The sequence below is a fragment of the Coregonus clupeaformis genome, chromosome 6 (assembly GCF_020615455.1).
Source record: "Coregonus clupeaformis isolate EN_2021a chromosome 6, ASM2061545v1, whole genome shotgun sequence".
Lineage (NCBI taxonomy): Eukaryota > Metazoa > Chordata > Actinopteri > Salmoniformes > Salmonidae > Coregonus > Coregonus clupeaformis.
The window spans coordinates 40148211-40165258 of NC_059197.1; the positions used below are offsets into that span (position 1 = coordinate 40148211).

A 17048-nucleotide genomic window follows, 5' to 3' on the forward strand; every position below is an offset into this window, starting at 1 on the left:
TGTGGTGCACGGTGCATCACAGACAGAGCACGATGCTCACTTGCAGCAGGTGTTTTTTCAGCTCTTCGAAAACGGGGCCAGACTCAACACAGAAAAGTGTGTGTTCGGGGTTTCAGACATTGAGTTTCTTGGATACAGGCTCTCCAGCCAGTGCATCCCCCCCATCCTGTCCCATGTGGATGCTATTCTCACCTTACCTGAGCCTCAGTCCGCAGCACAGCTGGCGTCATTCCTCGGCATGGCAACATACTACTTACGGTTTCTTCCAAACTACGCTTCGCGTGGCACATGAGGGGCACCTGGGCATCGTTAAGGTGAAGCAACGGTGCAGGGACACGGTCTGGTGGCAAAATATTGACAAACACATTGAGTCCCTTGTGAAGGACTGCACAGCATGCCTGATGATTGGGAAATCGGGCAGACCCACTCCTGCACCATTGAAAACAGTGGAATGGCCAAAGGCTCCCTGGGACCACCTGGAGGTGGATATATGTGGCGAGTTGCATGGGGCCCCAGCACACGCAAGATACCTACTGGTCATTCATGACTTGCATTCGAAATGGGTAAAAGCCATGCCGTTGTCCTCTAACACCTCACAGATGATCATCCAAACACTTGATAAGCTGTTCTGTCAGTGGGGGTTGCGACAGACAATGGCCCCCAGTTTGTCTCGAATTATCTGTCTGTGTACCTTGAAAAGCAATCCAGCAAGCACACCCGGACAGCTGTGTACTACCCTCAAGCAAACGGGGGGATGAAACTCTTGAACAGGACCCTGAAGGAAGGAATACGGGCCTACTTGGCTGAGGGACGACCTTTTGATGCTCTGTGCCTTACACTACTCCACATCAAGGCTACCAAGCACTCCACAACTGGGGTGTCTCCTGCCTCCCTGATAATTGGCAGGGAACTGAAACTCCCTTTGGACTGCCTCTGCCCAAAACAAAAGAACAAGCCTGCTGCAGCAAGGCAAGCCTATGTTGGAGCGGCACAGCAATGGATGAAACAATGTTATGACACGTCTCACAGAGTGAAACAACCAAGCCTGAAGGCCCAGGACTGGGTGCAGATCAAAACTGACAACCGTCGGAACAAGCTCTCCTCATTTTGGTCCAAGCCCCTGAGAGTGGAATGACAGCTAGGGCCTGCAACATTACAACTTCAGGATGGATCTCACTGGCACGCAATATCTCAAGCTCTGTCAGGTTGGATGGGGAGCGTCGCTGCATAGCTATTTTCAGGTCTTTCCAGAGGTGTTCAACCGGGTTCAAGTCCGGGCTCTGGCTGGGCCACTCAAGGACATTCAGAGACTTGTCCCGAAGCCACTCCTGCGTTGTCTTGGCTGTGTGCTTAGGGTCGTTGTCCTGTTGAAGGTGAACCTTCGCCCAAGTCTGAGGTCCTGAGCACTCTGGAGCAGGTTTTCATCAAGGATCTCTCTGTACTTTGCTCCGTTCATCTTTCCCTCGACCCTGACTAGTCTCCCAGTCCCTGCCACTGAAAAACATCCTCACAGCATGATTCTGCCACCACCATGCTTCACCATAGGGATGGTGCCAGGTTTCCTCCAGACATGACGTTTGGCACTCAGGCCAAAGAGTTAAATCTTGGTTTCATCAGACCAGAGAATCTTGTTTCTCATTGTCTGAGAGTCCTTTAAGTGCCTTTTGGCAAACTCCAAGAGGACTGTCATGTGCCTTTTACTGAGGAGTGGCTTCCGTCTGGCCACTCTACCATAAAGGCCTGATTGGTGGAGTGCTGCAGAGCTGTTTGTCCTTCTGGAAGATTCTCCCATCTCCACAGAGGAACTCTGGAGCTCTGTCAGAGTTACCATCGGGTTCTTGGCCACCTCCCTGGCCAAGGCCTTTCTTCCCTGACTGCTCAGTTTGACCGGGCCGCCAGCTCTAGGAAGAATCTTGGTGATTCCAAACTTCTTCCATTTAAGAGTGATGGAGGCCACTGTGTTCTTGGGGACCTTCAATGATGCAGAAATGTTTTGGCACCCTTCCCCAGATCTGTGCATCGACACAATCCTGTCTCGGAGCTCTACGGACAATTCCTTCAACCTCATGGCTTGGTTTTTGCTCTGACATGCACTGTCAACTGTGGGACCTTATATAGACAAGTGTGTGCCTTCCCAAATCATGTCCAATCAATTGAATTTACCACAGGTGGACTCCAATCAAGTTGTAGAAACATCTCAAGGATGCTCAATGGAAACAGGATGCACCCCAGCTCAATTTCGAGTCTCATAGCAAAGGGTCTGAATATTTATGTAAATAAGGTATTTCTGTTTTTTATCTGTAATACATTTGCAAAAAATTTGAAAAACCTGTTTTTGCTTTGTCATTATGGGGTTTTGTGTGAAGATTGATGAGGAAAAACAATTATTTAATCAATTTTAGAATAAGGCTGTAACATACAGTGAGGGAAAAAAGTATTTGATCCCCTGCTGATTTTATACATTTGCCCACTGACAAAGACATGATCAGTCTATAATTTTAATGGTAGGTTTATTCGAACAGTGAGAGACAGAATAACAACACAAAAATCCAGAAAAACGCGTGTCAAAAATGTTATAAATTGATTTGCATTTTAATGAGGGAAATAAGTATTTGACCCCCTCTCAATCAGAAAGATTTCTGGCTCCCAGGTGTCTTTTATACAGGTAACGAGCTGAGATTAGGAGCACACTCTTAAAGGGAGTGCTCCTAATCTCAGCTTGTTACCTGTATAAAAGACACCTGTCCACAGAAGCAATCAATCAATCAGATTCCAAACTCTCCACCATGGCCAAGACCAAAGAGCTCTCCAAGGATGTCAGGGATAAGATTGTAGACCTACACAAGGCTGGAATGGGCTACAAGACCATCGCCAAGCAGTTTGGTGAGAAGGTGACAACAGTTGGTGCGATTATTCGCAAATGGAAGAAACACAAAAGAACTGTCAATCTCCCTCGGCCTGGGGCTCCATGCAAGATTTCACCTCGTGGAGTTGCAATGATCATGAGAACGGTGACGAACACTGTTGTTAGGCTTGGGGTTAGATAAAGCAAAGGGGAGGGCCATACTGAACGGGAGGATTATGTCTGTCCTGCTCCTCCCACTAGACTAGAGGAATAGCATTGTAGTTGTTCTAGAATGTCTATGACTTTTCATACTTTTCATGATTAAAATAAAAAAGCCTAGGTAATTCTTACAGAATGATACCTGGAGCATTTCATTTGTATATATTATTTTGGGTGTGTAATGTACAGTGTCTATTTTGTACACACCAGTACTGTGTGCCAAATACAATTTACCCCTCAGGGACATTAAAGTTCATCCTATCCTAATTTAAATAATGTAATATTGATACCTGAAAGGTTACTTGAATATCTTAATCTAACACATCTTCATATGTAGTCTATTGGTGTGCCATCATCTTTCACTAATTCAGCTAAATTACCCAGAAAGTATGTCATAAGGTGTTACCTCACAAGTGATCAGTGACCAGACAAGACAGCATAAAATACCAGTTTGCTCATTCACTCAATTCTTGTCTAGTCTTGATTCTAGATAGATAGAGCAAGCATCAATGGCAAAACTGTCAAGTTCATTAGCATATGATACTTTATGGTGTTCTGTACTGTACCTTTGTATGTATGTGTTGCCATAGTTATCCGACTAAACCCTTCTATTACCCTAACCAACTCTGATATGACCAACTGATCTGCCACCAGAACCATACATTTTCCTGATTCACAACAACATTTTCTTTGTAACGGTGGAAAAGATAGATCTCTTCACTTTTTGCTGTATCATGTAGGCCTATATGCCTGCCAACGGCAGTGAATGTGGTTTTTGCCATTAGTCCCATAATTCAAACCCACAATGATCTATTGAGATTACATTTAAGAGTAATACATGTGCTTAAATGAAACAAATACTTTTATTAGTCAAAAATAATGAAATATTCTAACAATAAATGAACAATTTTGAAATGAAATTAAACGAAATCATACAGTGGGGAAAAAAAGTATTTAGTCAGCCACCAATTGTGCAAGTTCTCCCACTTAAAAAGATGAGAGAGGCCTGTAATTTCATCATAGGTACACGTCAACTACGAAAGACAAAATGAGAAAAAAAAATCCAGAAAATCACATTGTAGGATTTTTAATGAATTTATTTGCAAATTATGGTGGAAAATAAGTATTTGGTCAATAACAAAAGTTTCTCAATACTTTGTTATATACCCTTTGTTGGCAATGACACAGGTCAAACGTTTTCTGTAAGTCTTCACAAGGTTTTCACACACTGTTGCTGGTATTTTGGCCCATTCCTCCATGCAGATCTCCTCTAGAGCAGTGATGTTTTGGGGCTGTCCCTGGGCAACACAGACTTTCAACTCCCTCCAAAGATTTTCTATGGGGTTGAGATCTGGAGACTGGCTAGGCCACTCCAAGACCTTGAAATGCTTCTTACTAAGCCACTCCTTCGTTGCCCGGGCGGTGTGTTTGGGATCATTGTCATGCTGAAAGACCCAGCCACGTTTCATCTTCAATGCCCTTGCTGATGGAAGGAGGTTTTCACTCAAAATCTCACGATACATGGCCCCATTCATTCTTTCCTTTACACGGATCAGTCGTCCTGGTCCCTTTGCAGAAAAAACAGCCCCAAAGCATGATGTTTCCACCCCAATGCTTCACAGTAGGTATGGTGTTCTTTGGATGCAACTCAGCATTCTTTGTCCTCCAAACACGACGAGTTGAGTTTTTACCAAAAAGTTCTATTTTGGTTTCATCTGACCATATGACATTCTCCCAATCCTCTTCTGGATCATCCAAATGCACTCTAGCAAACTTCAGACGGGCCTGGACATGTACTGGCTTAAGCAGGGGGACACGTCTGGCACTGCAGGATTTGAGTCCCTGGCGGCGTAGTGTGTTACTGATGGTATGCTTTGTTACTTTGGTCCCAGCTCTCTGCAGGTCATTCACTAGGTCCCCCCCGTGTGGTTCTGGGATTTTTGCTCACCGTTCTTGTGATCATTTTGACCCCACGGGGTGAGATCTTGCGTGGAGCCCCAGATCGAGGGAGGTATTATCAGTGGTCTTGTATGTCTTCCATTTCCTAATAATTGCTCCCACAGTTGATTTCTTCAAACCAAACTGCTTACCTATTGCAGATTCAGTCTTCCCAGCTGGGTGCAGGTCTACAATTTTGTTTCTGGTGTCCTTTGACAGCTCTTTGGTCTTGGCCATAGTGGAGTTTGGAGTGTGACTGTTTGAGGTTGTGGACAGGTGTCTTTTATACTGATAACAAGTTCAAACAGGTGCCATTAATACAGGTAATGAGTGGAGGACAGAGGAGCCTCTTAAAGAAGAAGTTACAGGTCTGTGAGAGCCAGAAATCTTGCTTGTTTATAGGTGACCAAATACTTATTTTCCCCCATAATTAGCAAATATATTCATTAAAAAATGTTTTTCTCAATTTGTCTGTCATAGTTGACGTGTACCTATGATGAACATTACAGGCCTCTCTCATCTTTTTAAGTGGGAGAACTTGCACAATTGGTGGCTGACTAAATACTTTTTTCCCCACTGTACATGGTCATGAAAGTAGGACAAAAGTAAAACATACAATCAAAGTACTGTAGATTATACAGGTTAACAGCAATTACTAAAAAATAGTAAACTATGTATGCTAAATCACACAATATACAGTGATAAAACAAACAAACAATGGTAAAACAAAAGTGATAAAACAAACTATCCATCAGTGAATAACACAAGAATAGTTCTACAGAGGAAGCCTATCTGCAGTCACACATGAGGTCGAGTTTAAATTCCATAAGGAGTTGGCAAGAGAGCAGAAACAGGCATGCACCCAGGCTATCAGCACTCTCAGCAGGGTCGAAGGAACACGGAAACATCCGGTTTTAAGGAGAAACGATTTGCTTTTGGACGTGCGCCTTGCTGTTTACAGTCCCGGTGAAACATATAGCAGATGCCTATAGATCAGTGGAAGTTGGTGAGGGGAGGACGGCTCATAATATTGGGTGGAACGGAGCATATGGAATGGCATCAAACCATGAGTTTGATGTATTTGATACCATTCCACTAATTCCGCTCCATCCATTACCACGAGCCCATCCTCCCCAGTTAAGGTGCCACCAACCTCCTGTGCTATAGATAGTGCCTGTCTTTCCTCGAGATGAAGTTCTTGCCGCAAAGTCGACAGACACCACATACCAATTTTGTTGGTGTCAACTTTGTCCGAGATTCCATTATAACTAGATAATGCTAGCTAATTTCTGGCTAGCTAGCTACGGCACGTGCTTGCTTGCTCTTTGAATTTGTTTCATTCCGGAATATTAACAAGGCAACACTCCATCTTAACTCCTCCTCCACATTTACTGCACTCTTAGAAAAAAAGGTGCTATCTAGGACCTAAAAGGGTTCTTCGGCTGTCCCCATAGGTGAACCCTTTGAAGAACCCTTTTTTGTTCTACATGGAACCCAAAAGGGTTCTGCCTGGAACCTAAAAGGGTTCTACCTGGATCCAAAAAGAGTGTGGATTGGTTGAACAGTGCAGAAGAGAACCTCCCCAACAGTTTTTCTCTCTCTCCTCATGACCAGAATGTGTGGCATTCCGCTCAGGCGTTTATTTTACACCGGCTTCTTTAGGTAAAGCTAAGTGAGCTGCTGCCATGGTGTTAAACCTCTGGTGATAGGTCAGTGAGCTGCTGCCATGGTGTTAAACCTCTGGTGATAGGTCCGTGAGCTGCTGCCATGGTGTTAAACCTCTGGTGATAGGTCAGTGAGCTGTTGCCATGGTGTTAAACCTCTGGTGATAGGTCAGTGAGCTGGTGCCATGGTGTTAAACCTCTGGTGATAGGTCAGTGAGCTGCTGCCATGGTGTTAAACCTATGGTGATAGGTCAGTTAGCTGGTGCCATGGTGTTAAACCTCTGGTGATAGGTCAGTGAGCTGCTGCCATGGTGTTAAACCTCTGGTGATAGGTCAGTGAGCTGCTGCTCTTCTGGGGTTTGTTTTATATCCTCTGTAGTACTGTTATGGTGTTCTATGATGTTACGTGTGTTGCTGTCTTTCCTGTAAAAGGGGAGAGGGAAAAATAACGTGACATTTTATAATAAGAGTCTCTCTTAATCTCCGTTACCAGGAAAAATATTTCCAAATGTCTTGTAACTCAGACAAATATTTATTGTAAATGCCATACTTCTTCAGTGTTTCAAACTTCCAGTGCTTATAGAACTCCCTATTTTTCATCAGGTAGAGAATAATCCAGTCGCAGAACCAGGCCCCCTGCAACAAAACGAGGTCCATGAACATATATAATATAATATAATCTTATATAATAAAATATACAGAATATACTATATACCTGTATTGCAGAGGAGGCTGGTGGGAGGAGCTATAGGAGGAGGGGCTCATTGTAATGACTGGAATGGAATAAATTAAACGGATACCGTTCCATTTATTCCATTACAGCCATTACAATGAGCCCATCCTCCTATAGCTCCTCCCACTAGCCTCCTCTGCTGTATTGATAGCAGATTACATTTTGTATAGTCCATACAAAATGTGATCTTAACAAAAAAAAAAGTTGGTCTGAAAGTATTGTTTTGACTGTACAGGTATGTACAGGTTTGTTGAATAATACTTACACCACCAATACAAGCTAGTCCTGAGCCTATATTGATAACGGTGGGGATGATACAGAACTTTCCAGCCTGTAGTAGAAAATAGAAGGATGTAACAATAAGGGAATCAAAACATCAGGAAACAAAATAGATGCATTTATCCTGAAAAGCCATAGAATAATGCATATTTCTCATACCTTTCCATGCACCATGATGTTGATGCGTATACCATACACTTTGAATTGTGTTCGGTAGATTTCTCCAGACTCAGTTTTGTAATAGCGAGCATGTCTGTTATGAGAGTACCAAAAATGTGGAAGATTAAAGTATGTTCAAATTAAGTATTATGTGTCATGTGTCAACTTCCTGTGTGTGTGTATGTCACCTGAAGTTTAATCCTGAGGACTCTCTGGACACGTTAATGTCAATGCGAGTAAAGTTGTACCGTGGCTGGCATTCTGAGAGATCTCTGTCAAGGTCACACTTCCACTCAATCAGAATTCCAATTGAACCACCCTGGAGAGTGAGAGAGTATTGATAGCAAAATGCTATATTATTTACATTATTTATGTATTTTGTTGGTTGCTTACTCTTTGATGGTATGCACATCGTACAGAGTGTGCATTTAACTGCTTAAGGTAATTGAAAACATTATCCTCATCAACATCATCATCAATAACAACAACAACAACAACAACAACGACAAATAAACTTTTCAATTGTGAAAACTGACCATCAAAGCCATGTCCTGAAAGCTGTGACCAGTTCGGTTAACAATATCTCCCAGACGGAATATGGGGCAGTAGGGTTCAAGGGCCTCATCGTAGTGACATTTCTTCAAATGGAATTTATCAGCCGTGTCCTGGACGTTGGCCCTGATAATTGGGTGAAACATTTTAAAGTTAAACGTTTTTATTTATCAAATTGCAGACAGCAAACAGTCTCTGAAATACTTCATATTAACAGATTAAAAGACTCCAGCTCCAGTTTATTGATTTAAACATTTAAAGAAAACTCTGGCAGAAAACCATCTGTCTGTTTTTAGATGGTTTTAACATGGTTTTAACATAGACAACTTACTTTGAGAAACTGAATTTGGGAAATCGGATGACATTTTTTATGTAGATGGTGAAGTTTTCAGCTTCCGTTAACATATTCTTGTGTTTATGTCTACCCCTGAAGGAATGAAAGGGAATGAACATTACTACTGCGTACACATGCTCATGCGTGTGCGTGCATGTATGTGCCTGTGTGTGTATGTGTTTGTGTGCGTGCATGTGTGTGTGTGTGTATGTGTGTGTGTGTGTGTGTTGTCTGGCTACAAAAGTGAAACTGTGTGAGTGCACTTACTGTGGTTTGCAGCTTCTCTCAACGGGGCACCAGCTATATATCTCACACATACCATTGGATTTCCCATTGTCTCTCAAGCAGCGGCCTGTCCTAACTCCTACAGAAAATTAGATTTTACAGTATGTTTGTGAAGAGTAATTTCTCGTTTCAATTTGTTTAAATTCAAAGATTCCTACCATGGCCAGCTTCCACTAACTCTCCCTCTGCACAGTCTTCATCTCCCTTACAGTGGCCATCTGGCACATTGGGGCTCTGTGAAACAAATACAGACCAAATACAGAGTATATTGCCGTTTTAAAAGGGTGATTAAAGGTGACAACACAAAGCAATGAAAGGGAATTTCCTTACCTCAGCACAGTTGCCCAACTTCTGGTTTGGTGTCTCTATAAAATTGGTAACAATGGAAAAAACTGCTTCCCCCTATTGGAAATAATAAAGGGGTGTTAAACCAGCCTGATATCAACTGATAAGCGTAAGTGTGGCACACATTTGAGAAAGATGTGCTTCACGAGACGTGACACATAAGTCAATACATTGCATTCAATCAGCTTTAATATTGCAGACAGATTATGGCTTCCATCAATGTAATTGTCTGCATAATTTCCAATCCCCATATTTATTTTGTAAATATACAGTACCAGTCAAAAGTTTGGACACACCTACTCATTCCAGGGTTTTTCTTTATTTTTACTATGTTCTACATTGTGGAATAATAGTGAAGACATCACAACTATGAAATAACACATATGGAATCATGTAGTAACCAAAAAAGTGTTAAACAAATCAAATATGTTATATTTGAGATTCTTCAAAGTAGCCACCCTTTGCCTTGATGACAGCTTTGCACACTCTTGGCATTTGGGAAAGACAAGCATTGTTCTATGATTTGGGTGGATCTCATCCTCCTTATAAAACGTGTTTTGTTTCCAAAAGGTATCGAAATTGTTGACAAAAGTTACACCCATTGAGCTGCAATAATCACACAAGAATCCTGCTAAAGCGTTCAATGCCACGATTCAGCGAGGGCACAGGGCCAGATATGATGTGTTTTTTGTTAGTGTCTAGCAATCAGCTCTTTACAATCCAGTTTTAACTGTTCAGAGCTGCCCGTCATAATGTCATTAAAACCACATGTACTACGATAGAATCGATTTCCATGTCCTGGCGTAGTACATTCGGGTGGAGCTTAGTAACGTCATTTACTCGAGTTCCGGGATAGGACATTGTTTTTACACCACGAACGGTCACAAATGATTACAGTGAGCGTAGTTTCCAAATGTATGATAAGTGTTGTGTCTCTCTTTTTCTCTCTCTCTCTACCCCTCCCTCTTTTGGTAAACAAGCAGTCATGTTGTTAGTCCGCTAGGGACCTTTTTCTCATGTATTAAGTGTGTATGTTATTCTGTGTTATTATTTAGTTAGCTAGTAAATAAATAATTAAAACCAATTTCTGTAGTGCTGAATCATAAGTCAATCTGGGGTTTTTGCAGATCCAAGAAGGTTACGACCTTTCAGAATTATGATATGCTAAGAGGTTATTAATTAATACGTTGACAGTTTTATGGATGTGATAGGTTTAATTCGGAAGATGGTAACTCGTTAAACAACTTCTTCCGTGGTGCCCCAAATCCTAATGAGTTAATTGTTACATGATTAATTTAGTCGAGTAACAATTAAACATAGATCGTTTATTCGATAAATAACAGTCATCAGATTAGTGAAAGTCACGTCACGACAAGGTGGTGGGGGTGAAAGAAGGGTGAGGGAGAGAGAATAGAAGGAGAATCTTGTTTCTCATGGTCGGAGAGTCTTTAGGTTTTCGCAAACTCCAAGCATGCTGTCATGTGCCTTTTACTGAGGAGTGGCTTCCGTCTGGCCACTCTATCATAAAGGCCTGATTGGTGGAGTGCTGCAGAGATGGTTGTCCTTCTGGAAGTTTCTTCCATCTCCACAGAGGAACTCTAGAGCTCTGTCAGAGTGACAATCGGGTTCTTGGTCAGCTCCCTGAGGAGTTCCCACGTATGCTGAGCACTTGTTGGCTACTTTTCCTTCACTCTGCCGTCCGACTCATCCCAAACCATCTCAACTGGGTTGAGGTCGGGGGATTGTGGAGGCCAGGTCATTTGATGCAGCACTCCAACATTCTCCTTCTTGATAAAATAGCCCTTACACAGCCTGGAGGTGTGTTGGGTCATTGTCCTGTTGAAAAACAATTGATAGTCCCACTAAGACCAAACCAGATTGGATTGCGTATCGCTGCAGAATGCTGTGGTAGCCATGCTGGTTAAGTGTGCCTTGAATTCTAAATAAATCACAGACAATGTCACCAGCAAAGCACCCCCACACCATAACACCTCCTCCTCCATGCTTCACGGTGGGAAATACACATGCGGAGATCATCCGTTCACCCACACCGCGTCTCACAAAGACACAGCGGTTGGAACCAAAAATCTCAAATTTGGACTCCAGACCAAAGGACACATTTCCACCGGTCTAATGCCCCTATTTGGAGTAAACTAATGGACAGCAACACTTGTTCTACTTCCAGCTTATACATACTATTTAATTTACATTTTGCAAAAGCATACCAGACTGACGCTTATCAATAATATAATGTTAATTAAATGAGTTAAAAGGGCTGTCCTCTATCTCCTTTTTATTCTACATAGTGGCTCCAGTTCCGAATTCTCTGGAAGCCTCTTCACAATAGCAAAAAATCTGAAGCTTCATAACTTCATATCAAGAAGATCTAAATGCATATTCCCATTAAATTGATTGAGATCAAATATTGGCATGCCGATGCTGCACGGACATTTCACCATTCATGACTGACAGTGAGAAATGTGAAGGGAGGGTGACCACAAAAATTTATGTGTAAAGGTAAAGAAACACATTCTACAGATTTGATACAGAGTTTTTGCTCTGACGATGACGCTTCCGGGGCGAGGGACATGGGGGGAACAGGGCGGTTAATTTCGGAACCGCAGTCTCAGCCTTTATTACATTTAAGCAATAAGGCCCAAGGAGGTGTGGTATATGGCCAATATACCACGGCTAAGGGCTGTTCTTACGCACAACGCAACGCGGAGTGCCTGGATACAGCCATTAGCCGTGGTATTTGTATTTGTATTTATTATGGATCCCCATTAGCTGCTGCAAAGGCAGCAGCTACTCTTCCTGGGGTCCAGCAAAATTAAGGCAGTTTATACAATTGTAAAAACATTACAATACATTCACAACACACTGTGTGCCCTACTCCACCACTACCACATATCTACAGTACAAAATCCATGTTTACGTGTGTGTGTGTGTGTGTATGCATGTGTCTGTATCAATGTTTGTGTTGCTTCACAGTCCCAGCTGTTCCATAAGGTGTATTTTTATCTAATTTTACTGCTTGCATCAATTACTTGATGAGGAACAGAGTTCCTTGTAATCATGGCTCTATGTAATACTGTGCGCCTCCCATAGTCTGTTCTGGATTTGGGGACTGTGAAGAGACCTCTTGTGGCATGTCTTGTGGGGTATGCATAGGTGTCCGAGCTGTGCGCCAGTAGTTCAAACAGACAGCTCGGTGCATTCAACATGTCAATACCTCTCATAAATACAAGTAGTGATGAAGTCAATCTCTTCTCCACTTTGAGCCAGGAGAGATTGACATGCATATTATTAATATTAGCTCTCTGTGTACATCCAAGGGCCAGCCGTGCTGCCATGTTCTGAGCCAATTGTCCCTTTTTGTGGCACCTGACCACACAACTGAACAGTAGTCCAGGTTCGACAAAACTAGGGCCTGTAGGACCTGCCTTGTTGAAAGTGCTGTTAAGAAGTACAGTGAGGGAAAAAAGTATTTGATCCCCTGCTGATTTTGTACGTATGCCCACTGACAAAGAAATGATCAGTCTATAATTTTAATGGTAGGTTTATTTGAACAGTGAGAGACAGAATAACAACAAAAAAATCCAGAAAAACGCATGTCAAAAATGTTATAAATTGATTTGCATTTTAATGAGGGAAATAAGTATTTGACCCCCTCTCAATCAGAAAGATTTCTGGCTCCCAGGTGTCTTTTATACAGGTAACAAGCTGAGATTAGGAGCACACATTAGGAGCACACTCAATCAGATTCCAAACTCTCCACCATGGCCAAGACCAAAGAGCTCTCCAAGGATGTCAGGGACAAGATTGTAGACCTACACAAGGCTGGAATGGGCTACAAGACCATCGCCAAGCAGCTTGGTGAGAAGGTGACAACAGTTGGTGCAATTATTCGCAAATGGAAGAAACACAAAAGAACTGTCAATATCCCTCGGCCTGGGGCTCCATGCAAGATCTCACCTCGTGGAGTTGCAATGATCATGAGAACGGTGAGGAATCAGCCCAGAACTACACGGGAGGATCTTGTCAATGATCTCAAGGCAGCTGGGACCATAGTCACCAAGAAAACAATTGGTAACACACTACGCCGTGAAGGACTGAAATCCTGCAGCGCCTGCAAGGTCCCCCTGCTCAAGAAAGCACATATACAGGCCCAAGTGAAGTTTGCCAATGAACATCTGAATGATTCAGAGGAGAACTGGGTGAAAGTGTTGTGGTCAGATGAGACCTAAATCGAGCTCTTTGGCATCAACTCAACTCGCCGTGTTTGGAGGAGGAGGAATGCTGCCTATGACCCCAAGAACACCATCCCCACCGTCAAACATGGAGGTGGAAACATTATGCTTTGGGGGTGTTTTTCTGCTAAGGGGACAAGACAACTTCACCGCATCAAAGGGACGATGGACGGGGCCTTGTACCGTTAAATCTTGGGTGAGAACCTCCTTCCCTCAGCCAGGGCATTGAAAATGGGTCGTGGATGGGTATTCCAGCATGACAATGACCCAAAACACACGGCCAAGGCAACAAAGGAGTGGCTCAAGAAGAAGCACATTAAGGTCCTGGAGTGGCCTAGCCAGTCTCCAGACCTTAATCCCATAGAAAATCTGTGGAGGGAGCTGAAGGTTCGAGTTGCCAAACGTCAGCCTTGGAGTGGGACAAAATCCCTCCTGAGATGTGTGCAAACCTGGTGGCCAACTACTAGAAACGTCTGACCTCTGTGATTGCCAACAAGGGTTTTGCCACCAAGTACTAAGTCATGTTTTGCAGAGGGGTCAAATACTTATTTCCCTCATTAAAATGCTAATCAATTTAAAACATTTTTGACATGCTTTTTTCTGGATTTTTTTGTTGTTATTCTGTCTCTCACTGTCAAAATAAACCTACCATTAAAATTATAGACTGATCATGTCTTTGTCAGTGGGCAAACATACAACATCAGCAGGGGATCAAATACTTTTTTCCCTCATTGTATATTGGCCATATACCACGAACCCCTGAGGTGCCTTATTGCTATTATATTGGCCATATACCACGAACCCCTGAGGTGGCTTATTGCAATTATAAACTGGTTATCAATGTAATTAGAACAGTAAAAAATATTGGGGTCATACCCGTGGTATACAATCTGATATACCATCGGCATTCAGTTTATAATTATATTTATTCTAGCAGTCAAGCACAGTGGATGAGATAGAAATAAGAGCTAACATTAACATCAAACGACTTAAAGAGGATTGTGGTTAGTCTGACCTGGGGTGGAATGACGTAGTCCACAGGTCCCCACACCATCCGTCCGGACTCTGATGTGTTGGTGACCGCCACTCCCTTCAGTTTGGTCATCACAGCACTCTGGATAGACTCTTCGGTCTGGTAGGACTTCTTGCTCAGGAATACATACCTGTGTAGACCAGGAGGACAATATAATGTAACTATCTCAATGGGGATAATAAAAACAAATCTGTTTAAAGCTTAGAAAATGTGGAGGTTACTGTCTGATAGGGGTTTAAAATATTGGTTGGAATATATTTTTACACGTTAAGTTTATATGCACTAACAAATAGATGGACTAGATTGTATTTTATTAATAACATTTCAAATGCCTTTACACCGTTATAAGGGCATACATCTTGAAAATGTGGAAATGTATTTGTTGAGTCCCTTACCCAACAAGGTATCCAATGATGGATAATTGTATAACTCTGTACAAACTGCCGACTCTCTTGCTTTTTACAATGATGAATTTTCCTGTCTTATAGTCAAGGTAGGAAAGAACATTCGAAATAACTTTGCTTTTCCAGCTATTGGAAGCCATCCCATGGTGGTGATACTGTAAATCTGAAGACAACAGTCGGTTGGTTATACAGCCACTACAACCGTTGAACCCACAGAAGCCATCACAGTCCAGTACTTGTTCATGGGGGCCAAAATGACCAGAGCTAAATAAACTACATTGGCAAACGTTCTGATGATGATTTCAGAGTAATTTCAGTGTGCTAGTGTAACACTCATTATATTCTAAATATACATTCAAACACATAAAAAATTATAATGAAATGAGATCATAGTTTAGTTTCTTACCCTGGTCTACGAGATTATTGAAATCTGGAATCAAGTTCAAATCTTGTCTCTACCCATCAGCTTTCATGCGAAAAACAATGTACTGATGACATCATTTCCTTAGGTCATATTTCAATTCAGCCAATGAGTTTCAAGTGGCATGGATTTTAAATCTTCAGAAGAGACAGTTTGTGCACATAGCAACAACAAAAAGCATTCAGTTGACAACCAGTTGTCCAAAGTGATTTACAAGAAATGTGTGGCAGACTTAGAACAAGTCACATGACGCAGAGGTGTATGTGCAGGTCACAGGTGCAAGTTGTTGCAACATTTTCCCACATCCTATGATGTTCTGTACAAAACACCAGTACACACTGGAATGTAAATTATTTCTGCTTTTGCATGAAACCCACGTTTTGAAAGGCAGGGATGCTTTTGTTATTGGTTTTAGCGATGACATGGAAGGAAAACATGAGTCGGTAAGATATGAATAACAGACCAGTAGGCCTATGTGTCGGTTTCAATCTGAGGCGAAGATGTCAAAGCTGTCAACAGTTTGCAAAATGTCAAAGGTTTGAAGTAAAGTATGTAACTTCACTTCACCACAAGGTCTCAGGTCTCATGTCAGGTAGGTTATTATTTCCGTTTTGAATATAGTGAAGAAAAGCCTTGCTCTAACTAACCACCCTCTATGTTCTCACTCATCAGACTTTATTTAACCTTTATACAAAGCATGTTGAGATTTATAACAGGAAAATTTTGCTTTCCAGATTTTTTATTTATTAAATCTTTGTATTTAGTTATTTGGAGCAAACATTTAAAAACAAAAATGCTGAGGCAATTCACACCTACAGTGGGGGAAAAAAGTATTTAGTCAGCAACCAATTGTGCAAGTTCTCCCACTTAAAAAGATGAGAGAGGCCTGTAATTTTCATCATAGGTACACGTCAACTATGACAGACAAATTGAGAAAAAAAAATCCAGAAAATCACATTGTAGGATTTTTAATGAATTTATTTGCAAATTATGGTGGAAAATAAGTATTTGGTCACCTACAAACAAGCAAGATTTCTGGCTCTCACAGACCTGTAACTTCTTCTTTAAGAGGCTCCTCTGTCCTCCACTCGTTACCTGTATTAATGGCACCTGTTTGAACTTGTTATCAGTATAAAAGACACCTGTCCACAACCTCAAACAGTCACACTCCAAACTCCACTATGGCCAAGACCAAAGAGCTGTCAAAGGACACCAGAAACAAAATTGTAGACCTGCACCAGGCTGGGAAGACTGAATATGCAATAGGTAAGCAGCTTGGTTTGAAGAAATCAACTGTGGGAGCAATTATTAGGAAATGGAAGACATACAAGACCACTGATAATCTCCCTCGATCTGGGGCTCCACGCAAGATCTCACCCCGTGGGGTCAAAATGATCACAAGAACGGTGAGCAAAAATCCCAGAACCACACGGGGGGACCTAGTGAATGACCTGCAGAGAGCTGGGACCAAAGTAACAAAGCCTACCATCAGTAAGGACAAATAATGGCGGACAAATAATGCTGAGTTGCATCCAAAGAACACCATACCTACTGTGAAGCATGGGGGTGGAAACATCATGCTTTGGG

At 42.1% G+C, this 17048-nt stretch overlaps 1 protein-coding gene across 1 annotated transcript; it reads right to left on the reverse strand.

Annotated features, from left to right (window-relative positions):
* Positions 1–6538: 6538 nt before the first annotated feature.
* On the reverse strand, positions 6539–16301 carry LOC121567934 (P2X purinoceptor 5). Its single transcript, XM_041878327.1, has 13 exons — positions 15447–16301; positions 15032–15203; positions 14619–14766; positions 9339–9410; positions 9167–9242; positions 8991–9087; positions 8721–8816; positions 8374–8515; positions 8026–8156; positions 7838–7931; positions 7665–7730; positions 7217–7302; positions 6539–7089 (listed from the first exon to the last, which is right to left on the reverse strand). The coding sequence occupies exons 2-13, from the start codon at positions 15178–15180 to the stop codon at positions 6981–6983; spliced, it is 1266 nt and encodes a 421-aa protein (XP_041734261.1). The 5' UTR covers positions 15181–15203; positions 15447–16301; the 3' UTR covers positions 6539–6980.
* Positions 16302–17048: the final 747 nt, after the last annotated feature.